Source organism: Penicillium robsamsonii, assembly GCF_028829455.1.
Source record: "Penicillium robsamsonii strain IBT 29466 chromosome Unknown utg000001l_segment0_segment0, whole genome shotgun sequence".
In the NCBI taxonomy this organism is placed as follows: Eukaryota; Fungi; Ascomycota; class Eurotiomycetes; order Eurotiales; family Aspergillaceae; genus Penicillium; species Penicillium robsamsonii.
In genome coordinates this window covers 1,080,283-1,093,886 of record NW_026643219.1, presented here as the reverse complement: position 1 = coordinate 1,093,886, position 13,604 = coordinate 1,080,283, and the positions used below count along the sequence as shown (strand labels likewise).

The 13,604-nt window shown below is 49.2% G+C and overlaps 7 protein-coding genes across 7 annotated transcripts; 2 read left to right on the top strand and 5 right to left on the bottom strand.

Annotated features, from left to right (window-relative positions):
- Positions 1-508: 508 nt before the first annotated feature.
- On the bottom strand, positions 509-1,408 carry N7447_000452 (uncharacterized protein; the record flags this gene model as incomplete). Its single annotated transcript, XM_057224728.1, has 3 exons — positions 509-683; positions 733-1,310; positions 1,358-1,408. 3 exons carry the CDS (start codon positions 1,406-1,408, stop codon positions 509-511), a joined length of 804 nt encoding a protein of 267 aa, XP_057088744.1.
- A 402-nt stretch (positions 1,409-1,810) lies between these two features.
- Positions 1,811-2,402, bottom strand: N7447_000451 (haloacid dehalogenase, type II; the record flags this gene model as incomplete). Its single annotated transcript, XM_057224727.1, has 2 exons — positions 1,811-2,236; positions 2,319-2,402. The coding sequence occupies 2 exons, from the start codon at positions 2,400-2,402 to the stop codon at positions 1,811-1,813; spliced, it is 510 nt and encodes a 169-aa protein (XP_057088743.1).
- Positions 2,403-2,758: 356 nt separating this feature from the next.
- N7447_000450 (HNH endonuclease) lies at positions 2,759-3,631 on the top strand (the record flags this gene model as incomplete). Its single annotated transcript, XM_057224726.1, has 2 exons — positions 2,759-2,941; positions 3,053-3,631. 2 exons carry the CDS (start codon positions 2,759-2,761, stop codon positions 3,629-3,631), a joined length of 762 nt encoding a protein of 253 aa, XP_057088742.1.
- A 404-nt stretch (positions 3,632-4,035) lies between these two features.
- Positions 4,036-5,977, bottom strand: N7447_000449 (uncharacterized protein; the record flags this gene model as incomplete). The annotated part of the gene is made up of 2 exons (XM_057224725.1): positions 4,036-5,739; positions 5,792-5,977. 2 exons carry the CDS (start codon positions 5,975-5,977, stop codon positions 4,036-4,038), a joined length of 1,890 nt encoding a protein of 629 aa, XP_057088741.1.
- An 862-nt stretch (positions 5,978-6,839) lies between these two features.
- On the bottom strand, positions 6,840-9,194 carry N7447_000448 (neutral/alkaline ceramidase; the record flags this gene model as incomplete). Its single annotated transcript, XM_057224724.1, has 2 exons — positions 6,840-8,922; positions 8,983-9,194. The coding sequence occupies 2 exons, from the start codon at positions 9,192-9,194 to the stop codon at positions 6,840-6,842; spliced, it is 2,295 nt and encodes a 764-aa protein (XP_057088740.1).
- Positions 9,195-10,020: 826 nt separating this feature from the next.
- On the top strand, positions 10,021-10,730 carry N7447_000447 (pre-mRNA-splicing factor SPF27 family protein; the record flags this gene model as incomplete). Its single annotated transcript, XM_057224723.1, has 2 exons — positions 10,021-10,057; positions 10,117-10,730. 2 exons carry the CDS (start codon positions 10,021-10,023, stop codon positions 10,728-10,730), a joined length of 651 nt encoding a protein of 216 aa, XP_057088739.1.
- Positions 10,731-11,369: 639 nt separating this feature from the next.
- N7447_000446 (putative 3-beta hydroxysteroid dehydrogenase/isomerase family protein) lies at positions 11,370-12,885 on the bottom strand (the record flags this gene model as incomplete). Its single annotated transcript, XM_057224722.1, has 2 exons — positions 11,370-12,598; positions 12,657-12,885. 2 exons carry the CDS (start codon positions 12,883-12,885, stop codon positions 11,370-11,372), a joined length of 1,458 nt encoding a protein of 485 aa, XP_057088738.1.
- Positions 12,886-13,604: the final 719 nt, after the last annotated feature.

The following is a 13,604-nucleotide window of genomic DNA, read 5'->3' as shown; positions in this document are numbered from 1 at the left end:
GGAATACCGAAGTCCGAGTCCCGAAACTCGGAAATAAGCCAATAACTTTAAAAGCTGAAGCTCTGGAAATCTCGGGGAAGAGATCCGGATCTCTTATTCGAAGTCCGGGGTCACACACTTCCGGATTGCTAAGCGGGTCAAACCTCGGGGCTTGGAAATCTGGGGTACTTGAACTCTGTCAACGCAGCTAACTATCAGATATTTTTGATGCTTTGCTAAGGATAAACCCCAATCTAATATCATAATGTGAATATATTCGCAAAAAAAATAATCGCTGAGACGCAGTCACGTGCCCTTCATGATCCAACAAGCTCCAGACCCTTTTTCTACAAAATTAATCAGAGGGAATTACAATTGAATTTGACAAGAATCATTGGGCTGTAGTCGGTTTTTCCTTAATGTCATAGAGGGGGTCCCCACCATTCGCCTGGATTAGGAACCAGGAATCGAAGATTAGATGCATTTTGCAGTAACGTCGGTCACCCGAAAGAGATGTATCTTGTATAGATCATGGCATAATATCGTCATGGTATTGCTCACCAAGTCGACTGGACTGCTGGTTGATAGCTCGTCGCTTGCGTTCGATATCCGTCACCCAAAGTGCCGAACCAGCAGCCGTGGTCATCAAAAATAACATAGAGAAAGGAGGAATCAATTGGAGGATCAGAGCCACCGTTCCAAAGCTAGATTGTGTTAGACCTCATGTCGACAGAGTGGATTAACATAACTTACGTAGTGTACTGCAGCTGACGCCGTCTAATACTTTCCTTTCTCTGCTGCTTGGACATGTCCAGTAGGTGAAAGTAACGCCAGTGGTGGAAGGGGCCAGCACGATAGCCAGTCAAAACTAGAAACATTGGAGTGCCAGCCACCGGGATTAAGATAAGCGGAAGCAGAATAATAAACTCGGCTATCTGCCGGAACGAAAATGGAGAGTACACGGCACTGGTGGTCGGCGTACCCAGACGCTTGGCCGGGTTGCCGGGCTCGGGATAAATGATCCGCGAGGTGGTAACAAGCTCCTCCTGGCCCTCATTCACCAAGACTGCATCAAAGATATCCACTAGAGTCTCATCGACAAAGAATGCCTCGAAGAGTGCCGCAACGATCGCTGCGCCTTCACCAAGCACCAGAAATGCGCCGCTTACCCATGCCGAGCTGCCCTGAAAGATAGCAAGGAAGGCGACCTGGGGCAGGTAGGTGAAAAAGAAAAGGATGAAGTATATGAAGGATGAAAGGAGGACGATGGGGAGAAGGCGGGCCTTGAAGAGAGGCCATAGGAACCGATTTGACGCAAAATAGTAGATTCCCTATGTAGGTTAGTCCTGAAGTTTAGACAACTCCCAAAATAACATACCCAAAGAGGATACAGCCAAGCAGCTCGGCTAGGATCTAGGAGTCGCGACATGGCTTGCAGGTTCACAGCTTCAAAGAAACCCTACCAACGGCGATGGACGAGTTCGAAAGCAGGCAGCACCTTATCGATAAGACTTCACGTGATCCATCAGTATCCGTCTGGATGACTAAGCCGGTACTATTTCATAGAGAAATTTTTCGCCGAGCGCCCTTTTCCTTTTCTTCTTCACATAAACTGAATTCCTCCCTATTCACTCTGAACTTTTGTTACAATCACTGTTCTGGAGGGGAAATGGGAGGAAAGACCAAATCTGCTGGCTTACCCCAGACTCTTCTACTCAAGCGTGGAGCGTTTGGAATATAATCAGCTGTACATTCCTATTTTTCAAGCCTGTTGGTGTCTGGAGCCTTTGGTCGAATTTCAATGTTGGACGCCTCGGTTTAAAGCCGATGTCTATGGAATTTCGTTCACAATGTGCTCCAGACTGTGTACAATGACCGTTGGCCGTAGATCTGGAGCCATGGCATCCTTCCATCCCGTACCAACGCGATCAACCCGTATAGCTTGCATACCTGTAGCGCGCACCCCGACAATGTCGAAAGGGTTGCCGCTAATCAGCCAAAGTTTGCTCATCTGCGATGGGTCTTGGCATGTTTGTTTCGCTAAGCGTCCGTAACCTGCCTTCGATGGCTTATGTTGCTTGACTTCGTCTACGGTGACGAGATCTTGGAAGACGCTCGCGTGTGGCGCAAGGTCCTTGGACCGCAATACCGAGTTGGATACCATAGTTTTCGTACCGTTGGAGAATCTCGCAGCTTGGATGATTAGGTCTGCAGCTATATGGGTCAAAGCTGGATTCACGTCCGAAATGTAGAGAGACTGTCATGAGCTTTGCATCAAGTGTTCATGGTGTCGTCGCTCAGCTGCTCGTTGTCGGTCAGCGCGTGCAGTAGGGAGTTACGTGTGATGGCTGAGAATTCTTCATAGCGGCCTGTTGGTCGTCAATAATTTGGAGCGCCAAGCTTAATAAAAATTGCTTGCCCATGCTGTTCAATCTTCATGTGTACTCCAGTTGATACCGCCTCCAGAGCACGGAGATCGACTGTGCCTTGGCATTGTCATAGTGTTTCTCTAGTTGTTTGGCGATCGATTCAGTTGACAGTAAAGTGCCATACAGGTCAAAAGCGACAACAAAAGCGACAACAAAAGCGACAATTGTCTTGGCTGTTATGATGTTTCTTAATGACCTTGGAATGGGTAAGCGGTCAAGTCAAGGTCTACAAGGTTGAAGAATAAGTTGATGAATGATGTCAATCTTCCGTGGGGCAAAACAGACTCTGCCCAACATCCTCTCTTGAAACCAGGTGCAAGGCCACGGCCTTTTCTCCCATTTGAGTCCCAATGGCTTCCAATGAGAACTATGCTGTATTCCGCGAGTGTCTGTCTAATGCCATTGTGGCCTGCTCTGAGGAAAAGCCAAAGCCAACGCGACGGAAGCCAAAGGGCAAGCGCAAAGACGTAGCGACAGTGACAACAGTGCCCACAGGGAGAGCAGATCCAGAGGAGCTCGCTGAATTTGTTGATGTACATACACCCAACCAGACCAACCCAGCGCAAAGCAACCAGCCCTCAGGCCCAACAAAGCCTACACACTGAAGTCAACAACTAACAAGACCCAAAGCTAACAACGCCCAGTTCCTAGCCTCAGAAACCTTCACCACCTTCCCGACTCCCCTCCAAACCCTAAGCTACGCAGCCATCCAACACGACCCAGCCCTATCAACCCTCTACATCCCCCCAGACGCCGACACGCCCCTCCCACGCGCCACGCTCGAATCATTATTCTCCCCAATCCCAGTCAGCGTAACTGACTCACTACTTGTCTATGGCATAATCCCCGACGCAGCAGACCTGCTGGACTTCCTCACGCCCGTGCTGACAGAGTACACATCGAGCGTGACGAATGGCCCACCGGCGTGGGCGAGCACGCGCGCAGACGCGTGCGAGATCTGCGAACGTGACTGGATCCCGCTCTCGTATCACCATTTGATTCCGCGCGGTGTGCATGCAAAGGTTGTTAAGAAAGGGTGGCATGATGAGTGGATGTTGAATAGTGTGGCGTGGCTTTGTCGTGCTTGTCATAGTTTCGTGCATCGCATGGCGAGTAATGAGGAGCTGGCTAGGGAGTGGTTTACTATTGAGAGGATTTGTGAGAGGGAGGATGTGCGGGATTGGGCTATGTGGGTTGGGAGGGTTAGGTGGAAGGCCAGGTAGAGGTAGTTGATGTATATGTGCGATCATAGTATTCGATTGCAGGCGTTTATCTGAGACTTGAAGGGATATCTCATGGAAATAAACACACAACCCTATATGGGGCTAAGTTGACAATGATCTTTTGGAGCTAGGTGTTGGGTATACGATAGCAAAAGCTATTCAAGGTATGTACATCGCCCCGCCATCAGCAGCACGCAAAACAGGTTCTTTATGGTTCAGCCTGAATATAGCTTCCTTGTATTAACTTGTGGTTTATAGGTTAAAAAAAAATAGTTGGACATAAATAGTGGGCGATGCAGAGAATATATTCTGTGAGATACGAAAGAAAATAATCCCTCATAAAAGAAAGGCTCGATAATTAAAAATAAATAAATAAGATAGACATTTTCCTCTCAATATTACCGTTAATCCCGAGTGACAGTGGCAGTAACAGTCTCAGTAATGCGATCTGTCACCGTCGTTGTTTTTATCTCGGTCAGAGTCTCAGTGATTGTGATAAAGCCAGACGGCACAATCGGATTCACACTAAGTATGCCTTTGTCTGGTTTGGAGGTCGTGGCAGCGATATTGGCATCCACGGTAGATGTGGGATCTGCTGCGTGTGGAGCTTCCGCTGATCGTGTAGTAGTCGACCCATAAAAGGTTACACGGAGAGTTTTCGTGGAAGTGACGTGGACTGTCACTTTAGGAGCAGCAGTCTCACTCGGAGCAGTCTCACTCGGAGCAGTTTCACTAGGAGCAGTTTCACTAGGAGCAGTTTCACTAGGAGCAGTCTCACTTAACAACGGAGGAGATGACGATGTTTTCGAATAAACAGTTACTGGAACAACACTTGTGGAAGTGACATGGACTGTCACTGTAGAAGCAATTTCACTGGACGGCAACAAAGGAGATGACGATGTTGACGAGTAGACTGTGACTGGAACAACACTTGTGGAAGTGACATGAACCGTTGCTGTAGAAGCAAGCTCGCTTGAAGACGGCAACAATAAAGACTCAGAAGACAACGATGTAGGTGGGTAAACTGTCAGAGGAACAACACTCGCGGAAGTGACGTGAGCTGTCATCACAGGAGAAATTTCTCTTGAGGACGACAACAGCAAAGACGAAGAAGGAAGCGGTGGTGCTGTCGAGTTGACAGCCAGAGGCACAACTGACGTTCCATTGGCATGGCCGGTCCCTATAGGCGCTGCATTCACACTCGGAGGGCCCCCAGTTGGGGCCAGCGAGACCGATGAAGTAGGTGATGATGTTGGGTAAACAGTCTCATAAACGACCGATGTTGCAGTGGAATGAATGGTCACAAATTTCAAAGACGTAGTTGTTGGTTCAACGGACGGTGTTCCCGTTGGTTTTGCTGGCGACACCGATGAGTTGTTGACACTGGCTGCATGATGGACAATGCTGGTAGAAAAGGGACTTGGTGCTCCTTTGGTCACATAGACAATCACAGGCTCGGTTACAGTCACCACTGGCTTGGATCCTGACGTGGGGGGCTGTACTAGCATGGATTTTGCCTGCGTAGAATTCGCTAGCTGGATGGGACTGGAGGTTGGGAGCATGCGTGTGGATGTAGAAGAATTTCTACTGCTTGCTCCTCCTAGGGGCGCAATGGCTCCCAAATCTAAACGACTAGTTGTAGCCACTATAGGCACCGTAGGCACCGGTGCTATTGGTGGCTGTATGGCCGTAGAGGCCGATATTGGTGGTGTGGTCGTGGCAGCTTTGATACTGCTTGCTCCACCTAGAAGCCCAGCCGATGAAGGTTGGGGTGCACCCGGTATCACCAAAGAATCGAGGGAGGGTGCTGTGCTTGACATATAGATGGGGACTATATAGACAGGTAAGAGACTAGTTGATGAACGCAGCGCTCCTGGATTTGTGGATGTGGACCAGTTGATGAATTCCCGAGTCGCAGTGGATGCATGAGAGGTGCTGGTTGGCTTCTGGGTCGTCGTTGGCTTCTGAGTGCTGGTTGGTTTCTCTGAGGTCGTTGGTTTCTGGGTCGTCGTTGGCTTCTGAGTGCTGGTTGGTTTCTGAGAGGTCGTTGGTTTCTGAGAGGTCGTTGGTTTCTGAGAGGTCGTTAGTTTCTGAGAGGTCGTTGGTTTCTGAGTGTTGGTTAGCTTGATACCTTAATGGCTTAGAAAAGGGGAAAAGTACTATTGGCTCGTCGTTCGTGAATGGGCTCTGGGTAGGCGCCGAAATAGGCCCCGCAACAGGCGTGATTTCGGTGATACCGCCAGCTCCACGTCGTTCGATATCCGGCAATAAGGGAAGAGAAGAAGTCGGCTCAGGTGCCTCCAATGGCTGAGGCAGCCAGCGAGATATCGGGCCAGCCGATGCCATGGATGGCAAAAGAAGGAATAAAAAGAACTGGCAGCGAAACATCCTGATTTAGAAACGAGAGTGTTGGAAGTGATCGCCAGGATAAAACTTCGAAAGCGAAAGTAGGACTGTAAAGAAATCTGGGTGTTCAGACAGAGATATAATAGATCGCTCGAATGAGATATAAACAGTCACACATATAGAAAAGCATGGCCAAAGAAAATATTATGAAATTAATGTGTATACAAGCCCTGGGAGGCGTCTTGACGGCTTGCAAATGAAAGAATGACTGGATCACTAGGGACCACAAACGCGAAGGGAAACAAAAGAATGGGGCAAGATAAAGCAAGCTGAGGCTTTAACAGGAAAGAGATTCTGTCAAACATCCATCGAGGATCCTAGCTGGTATATCTGCATTTTGGGGTTTCATAGGCCGAGTTGGGCTTGGGCTTCCTGTCAGTCACCCATTGTTCCCAACCTTGGAAGTTTTCCTCATAAAGCCCAGTAGCCCAATACTATTAGTCCCAGAGGGAACCGCTATTGCCAGGGGCTCTTTGTGGGACGAAATCTATGCTAGAAATAGATCGCGCGACAAAGAGATGTTGCAGTAGGCGCCCAGCCCTGGTCGATGACGCGTGGTGATTGGCCAGCTGCAGGCGCAGGACCACTTTATTATTTTACTGAAGATTGCATGTTGACATATGGACTGAGTATATTTGTAGAACGAGAGTGCCTGGCCATTTTATTTGCTACGTGTACGGGCGCGTAATATGGGAAATAATTACTGTGGCTTGGTTACTTCGGGGATCATATACTTTGGCAATTAGACTGTTCGACACCTTCCATTCAACTTATCACTCCACCATATTATAAACGAGTCAGACTATGAAGTCTTGACCGTGAAAGTCCCACCAATGCCCTCGAATGACGAGATCTCACCAAGGGGGCTCTTTGAGTCGCCATAATAATGCATCCGATAGGTCCCAGCCTGCAGGGGGGAGGCAGTGTCGACGCTATAATACTCATCCTCAATCTCCCATTGAATTGTCACTTCACTCTCGCCAAGGACTTCATTGGTCCGCTTCCAGTTAAAGACCAAATTCCAGTCGCGGTCATTGCGCACGACCTTCCATGCACCGGAATCGCTTTTTCTTTCAACTGCAGCGTAGGTCGATTCGAGGTGCAGATTGTTGCGAGGATTAGCGCCCACAAAGGTCGTCTTGACAATATCTCCGGGCCCATAGGGCCCAGCCCCCGGGTTTGAAAGCACGTTTCCGAAGTGCTTGCCAATGGGCGCTCCGTCATACACAACCCCCGTAATGAAGCTCAATGAACGGTTTGTGTTGATCGGTGGGGTGGGGCCAGGTTTGATGGCTGGAAGTTTGGCAACTTGCGAGGAGCTTCCCAAATATGGTAGGTATGTGAGGGTCAGATTGACATAGGCTGCCAGTGTGTTTGGGCCGTAGAGTGTGGAAGCGCCCTCGTAGCGCTGAATGTTGTACTCTTCCTCAGTTGTCACGTAGTGTGCGTAACTGTTTGACGGGGCTCCCAGTACCACTAGAGGGTCGGAAACAGAAAGATGATCCTTTGCTCCTTTCGCAATAGCTTCCTTCCAGCGTCGCCCAGACATTGTGGTAGCTTCGCTAGTAGAGATAACGAGGAACAGCTGACCCACTCGCAAGACCTGGATGTCAACAATGTCTGCGGCCCATGCATAAGGCTCGGTAAGAGTGCCGATATCCAATAACACGTTCTTGGGGCTTTGGCACTGCTGCTGCTTTTTGCTTGGCTGGTGGATAACTGCACGCGCAACTTTCCACAGGGGGTTGTCTCCAGATGGACCAGTAGCATTCTGGGTAAAGTCAAAGGCACCAGGTCCATCCGTAGTTCCAGCGGCAAAGGAGTACCCCATAGCCGCAGGACAAGTCGTCAGCGTACTAGAGTTGAATGGCGAGGGGAAAGTGTAGCCATTCATGTCTTGATACACATGGAAAGCCTTCACTGCCGAACTTCCAGTGATTTTGATAGGAGTGGTGTCCATTTCTTCGTAAAGCTTCTTTGCTGCTGAGTACTGGCGGCGCCCAATCTCAAAGCAGCTCTTCGCTCCATTGTCCTTCTCACGGAAGAAAGGTCCTCGACCATGGCAATCCTCGTTTTTGCCACCGCAGGTGCTATCTTCATACCGACACTTCTCTCCAGAGCCGTCTTCACACCAGGCTCCCAGGATATTAGGGGAGGTGTCTCCGACATTTGCTTGAGAGAATCCAATAACGGCATCTTCAGTGAACCTCGCATCGCCCTCAACGCTACGCTCGAAGAGATAAGCTGCGACACCTTTGTTATCGCCGCTGACCAGACTGTTGTTGTTGTACATAGATGTGCCATGAACAGGGAACCATGTTAACACAGCCGTTGTTTTGTCGTCAGATTCGCGATCAAACCGAATGAGCGAGAGGGATTTTTCAACATTGGCAGAATACCGCGCTCGCTCTTCCTTCGGGTTATGATCGTATGAATAAGGACTACGGTTAACATTGGTGTCTTGCAAGTCGATGGATCCAAAAGAGAGCCGACCCGGCTCCAAGTTCTCATGGGCACGGATAATTGATTGGATAGTGCCGTCAACAATGGCCTGATAACTTTGCTTGTTGAAACCCAATGCTGGGATCTGTGGCAGTAAGTAGTTCATCCACGCTCCAGGCCCGGAGTGCGAATGTGTCCCCGTCATTGCTACGTTGTGTTCGCCGTACCTTGCATACTCCCCACCAAGCGCAGTGAGACCCTCCAGGACACCATGTCGCACAGCCGTGTCACCCGTTAGTGTATCGAGAACCAGGTACACAAAAGTATCATCGGGATTGTTTGGGTCTGCGAAGATGAAGGCGCGAGAATACAGTCTCTGTTTTAGACCAGTGCCTTTTTGGTCCAAACTAGCATAGCCAGCGAAAGAAAGCTCCACCACCGGTCTAGTGATCTTATTAGCCCAGATTGTTACATTATTTATCAAAAATTAAGCATAGACATACCCAGTTACGTCTGCCTTGCCTGCCCCGACCAAAAAGATATCATCAGCTGCTGCCGCGTTTGCTCTGCTTTTCCACTGGTTGAAGTTGGAACTAAAGCTAGGCAAAGGCGCCTGCGACTGGACATCGAGCTTGAATACCGCAATCAGCTGCAGAAATACCAGTGTCCCAAGAGCCACCCCAGCAAGGGTAACGCTCAAGCGAAAGTTAGCCATTGTTGAGGTGGGTTCCCAATATATAGAGTTGTGGTATCAGCAGAAAAGACGTGTTGAGTGACTGTAGCCCTTGAAAGGTCGAAATCTCCTGGGGAGATACGGGTTCTTATACAATTGCACTAGAGAGGGATATAGTGGGAAGAGGAACGAGCTACCTGCAAGTGCATAAGATCATTGCCTAAGTACCCTGAGGTCGAAAACGAAGCTGAACATTGTACATGAGATACTCGGTAAGTGATATTCGTCTAAACGATGTACAAGGGCTTGAGATCGTCATCTATTGAATCCCGCATACCCAAAAGGGAATAGACTTTCGCTGTTCCCCCCCGCACGGGAGGAATGTGCTGATGTGACTGCACAGCTGAAGACTATGTTGTAGATTGCCTTGGTTTTTAACCAGTCAGCGAGCTGTGAACTTTCGTTAGGTATCAGACACCTCGGGTAAAAACAGTTTGAACTGGATAGGATCGTCGTTGAAAATGGGAGCATCTTAGAGAGCAGTGCCATTCGTCAAATATTCCCCCGGACTCCCAGACCCTGGTTGTTGCTGCAGCCACATATATAATGTATCCCATGACTCAAATGCAGCTGTGAGCGCAGTCACATTAACTAGTTAGATAGATTGGTTACATTACAAATTAGGTAACTAACCAGTTCGCCTTGTTTGTTTGCCTCGGTGCATACAAAAGTAAAAGTCACGTGGTTTATACTAGCTGAGTCAGCTGCTCTCATCTCGCCGCCTTTGTCACCGCCTTCATATAGCAATGGTTCTCAGATTAATCTACTGGTCTTGGTCTTGACATCCATACAAGAACATCAGTCCAAAATGCCGTTAATCAACGAATCTCATGACTCACTGCCATGTATGTACCTAGGGTGGACAAGATACGTGCATTAGAAACCAAATCGCTAACATTGTAAGATATTGACGCAGCGCCCACTGCGTCCGCGCGAGCGCAAGCGCAGCAGCTCATCAACGCAGAGCTATCCCCGGAGCATGCCTCCACAATGCACCCTTGGATCCCGGAAGCTCCAGAACCCAAATTTTCTCAATTCATGCAACAGGAACTCTCGCGCAAAGCGCAAGGAGCACCTCTCACAGGCGGTATCGACCTATCCCGTTACGAAGCACCAGAGGCCCCGACTCGCACATCAGACACCGAGACGCCCGATTTAGCCAAATCGAGCCAGATTTTGCAGCAAGCATATGTGTCATGCTCATACCTGTCCGAGCGCAACAAGAGCCTGGGTCTGCTGGAAGAGTATGGCAAGAACGCTTGGCTGATTGGCAATTCGCAGCTTGAGGAGGTACTCGGTTCTCTTGAGAAGGAATTGGCAGAAACGAAGGAGGCTTCTGAGGAAGTAAACAAGCAGAGAAAAATTACACAGGAGGCGAGCCATGGTGAGCTAGTCAGTCTGGAAGAGACGTGGAAGCGTGGTCCTGAGGCGATCCTTAATGTTGAGCTGGCATCTGAGGGTTTGCGCAGGCAGAACCTTGAATACAGACGCCAAATGGCTCAGCAGCAGGCTCGTTAAGGAAAAACTTTCGTCTTGTTTGTGTACTATCTTTCTGAGAAATGAAAGCTTGTCATTCTAGCGACCTTTTACTGGCTGAAGGATTCATGTCCTTAGTCACACAGTCTGCTTGGTGGAACACTTGCATGGTGGAGTGCCATATGTGCGACTTGGGGGTACCCTTGTTCCTTCGTCCATGAACATTTTGGGCAACGGCCTATGTGCGTTGCTCTTGCTTTTGCGCCGAGGACTTATGCTCGCCCACTCGGCTTTTACAAAAGCGAGCTCTCGTTGTTCCGTTGCCCATAACTACTGGCCCGAGGTTACGACTTCGTATGGGATTTTTTTCTCATACCAAGCTCCAACAAAAAAATCGTCTTTACGCCCAAATGAAGATTGGGGAGGGATGAGACCCTGATATGGCCGGGTACTGCTGGTCGGCTCCGGCTATTCCAAGTTGCAGAAGATTCAATGAATGGTATCTCCTACCAGAGCCCTTCTCTCAAATTACGATTCCATTCCACGCCATAACGTGTTCCAATTTAGAACTAAACTCCTAATAACAAGTAAAGATTGAATCGCCCGCCAATTTTGCTGATGAAAAGGAAACCCCCGGTGGCTACTCGACTCAAATCAAGTAGACCGGTCAACCTCAAATCCTCACAACACCATCGGCGCAACCACGCCAACACCATCCGAAACCTTCACAGGACCCAGCCCCATCTTCTTCCCCACGGCCTCAATCCCCTTCCCCTCGGCCTCCGTATTCCAATCCACAAGCCGCCGACACAAACCATCAATAGTGTTCAGAGGCGGGTTATATCCTAACCCACCCATCTCAGGCGCCAGCGTCGCGCGCGAATCATCAGCAAACACGTGAACATTGACAATGGAAAACACCGACGGCTGAAGCTGCGCAATGCCCCCCGACAACTTCGGCAACCAAGAGAGATATTTATACTGCAAGAACGCATACATCTCAACAAAATACGCCATCACTAAGAACGGCACGGGCGGCACCTCCGGAAACGAAATACGTGTTTTGGACAACGTCTCGAGCAAGGTGTACAAATCACCAAACGCGATCGCCGGGTTTGGGTCGCTAACGGTGAACGCCTGGCCACCTGTATTCGGGAGCCGGGAACCAGGCTCGCTCTGCTGAATTAAACGCTGTTCGTACAAGAGGTGTGCGAGTGAGACGTTCTCGGCGTGCACGAAACTTTGCAGGATCGGGCGAGCCCAGGTCGGACAGCCTCCGTTGCGGAGGTAAAGACCCGTGATGACATTGTTGTCTTGGCCGCCTGTACCATAGACGCCGTTTGTAGGGCGGATACAGCCGGTGCGGAAGTTTGTTGCTGGATCATCTGCTGCGCGGACGAGACGCTCTGCTTCGGTTTTGGTTACGGCGTAGTTGCTGAAGAATTGATCATGGGATTCGGGCAGTTTGGTGCTGTCGCTGACTACTTGAACTACGCGCTTGGGCTGGGTCGCCCACGGCGCGATCCAGAAAGTTGGCCGGTGCAGGGCGATGGAGCCTGAGGATGTCCAGATGAAGGCTGTGGCGCCGGCGGCTCTTGCGGCGTTCAGGACATTCCGTGTGCCGTCGATGTTGACTTTGTTGCTGAGTGGTAGGAAGCATTTGAATCGATCTTGGGGTCGGATTATGGCTGCAGTGTGGTAGACTGTTAGGGGAAGGATTCTGACATTGGCAACCCATGGCTCTTCGAATGCTGTTGTTACTGCGAGCTCGTCGGTGATATTGGTTTTAGTCCAGCTCACGCCTTTGTTGAGGATGTCCTGCTCTGGGGAGTTCAGGTCTAGAATGCGAATGGCCTTGGGGTCTTCACCCCGTGCGAGGAGATGCGAGACTATCCAAGCGCCAACTAAACCTATAGTTTAAGGAGTCAGTAGATATGTATATGAAGAGCGACTTGTATCTATACGTACCAGTTCCGCCTACGATCACATATCGTCGGGATTGTTTTGGAGGCAGGCTCTTGGTCACATCAATGGGGGTTTCCAGGCTCTTTCTATAGGCTGCTTCGATTTCTTCGATCGTCCAGCGATGAGGTGATAGTTTCTGTGCCTCTTCGGGGATTACTTTCATCGCAGAGTTAACACGCCACATATAGAGAACGAATAGTCCAGCCAGGCCGGTTGCTATAAGCAACACCATGATGGTTGGCCAGTTACAGAATACTTTTTCTCAAGGTTGCAATCCCAGGGCTTTAAAGGTTACAAGGGAGTACAGAAAAGCTGGCCTGTTTGAAGGTCTAGATTGAAAGCAACATGATCCAGTGGACATAAAACATATCAGATCAAAGTTCGGGAGATCGCTTAGGCGTTCGCTTCGGCTAAGCGAGCCTGAGCGTTGTGGCCCCTGAGCGCTGCAGTGCCTCAGCAAACAGTGAGATTGGCAAACAATCATGTTTGTCAAGACCGATGTTACTAAAAAACAAAATATAGGTTAGAAGTAGAGTGGGCTATATAGTGGGCTATATGTTGTATACTATCTAAGCATCCCTTATATGCATGGATCTGGTATAAACCTACGACATCGGAGATTACAGTTTTATAGATCAACACATCACATCATCGGAACATTCCGTTATAAAGTAGTCAGGATTCTACGACTTCTAGAGCTGGGAAATAGATAGAGAAAATACAATACACTCTCAGACCTAAAGTATTCGGCAAACCGGCACACCAGTGGAACCATGTTTTTTCGGGCCTCCGTAGTTGGGTCGAAAACAACTTTTGTTTTATGGAGACTTGCCCGTAAGGAAAACCATGCCAAGGTTGGAGTCTGATACTATACAATGTAGCTTCTAGGGAGATTACCTGGTTCTTGAATAGATCTCAGTACAGCCCTGTAAACCCTGTAAACCCTGTAAA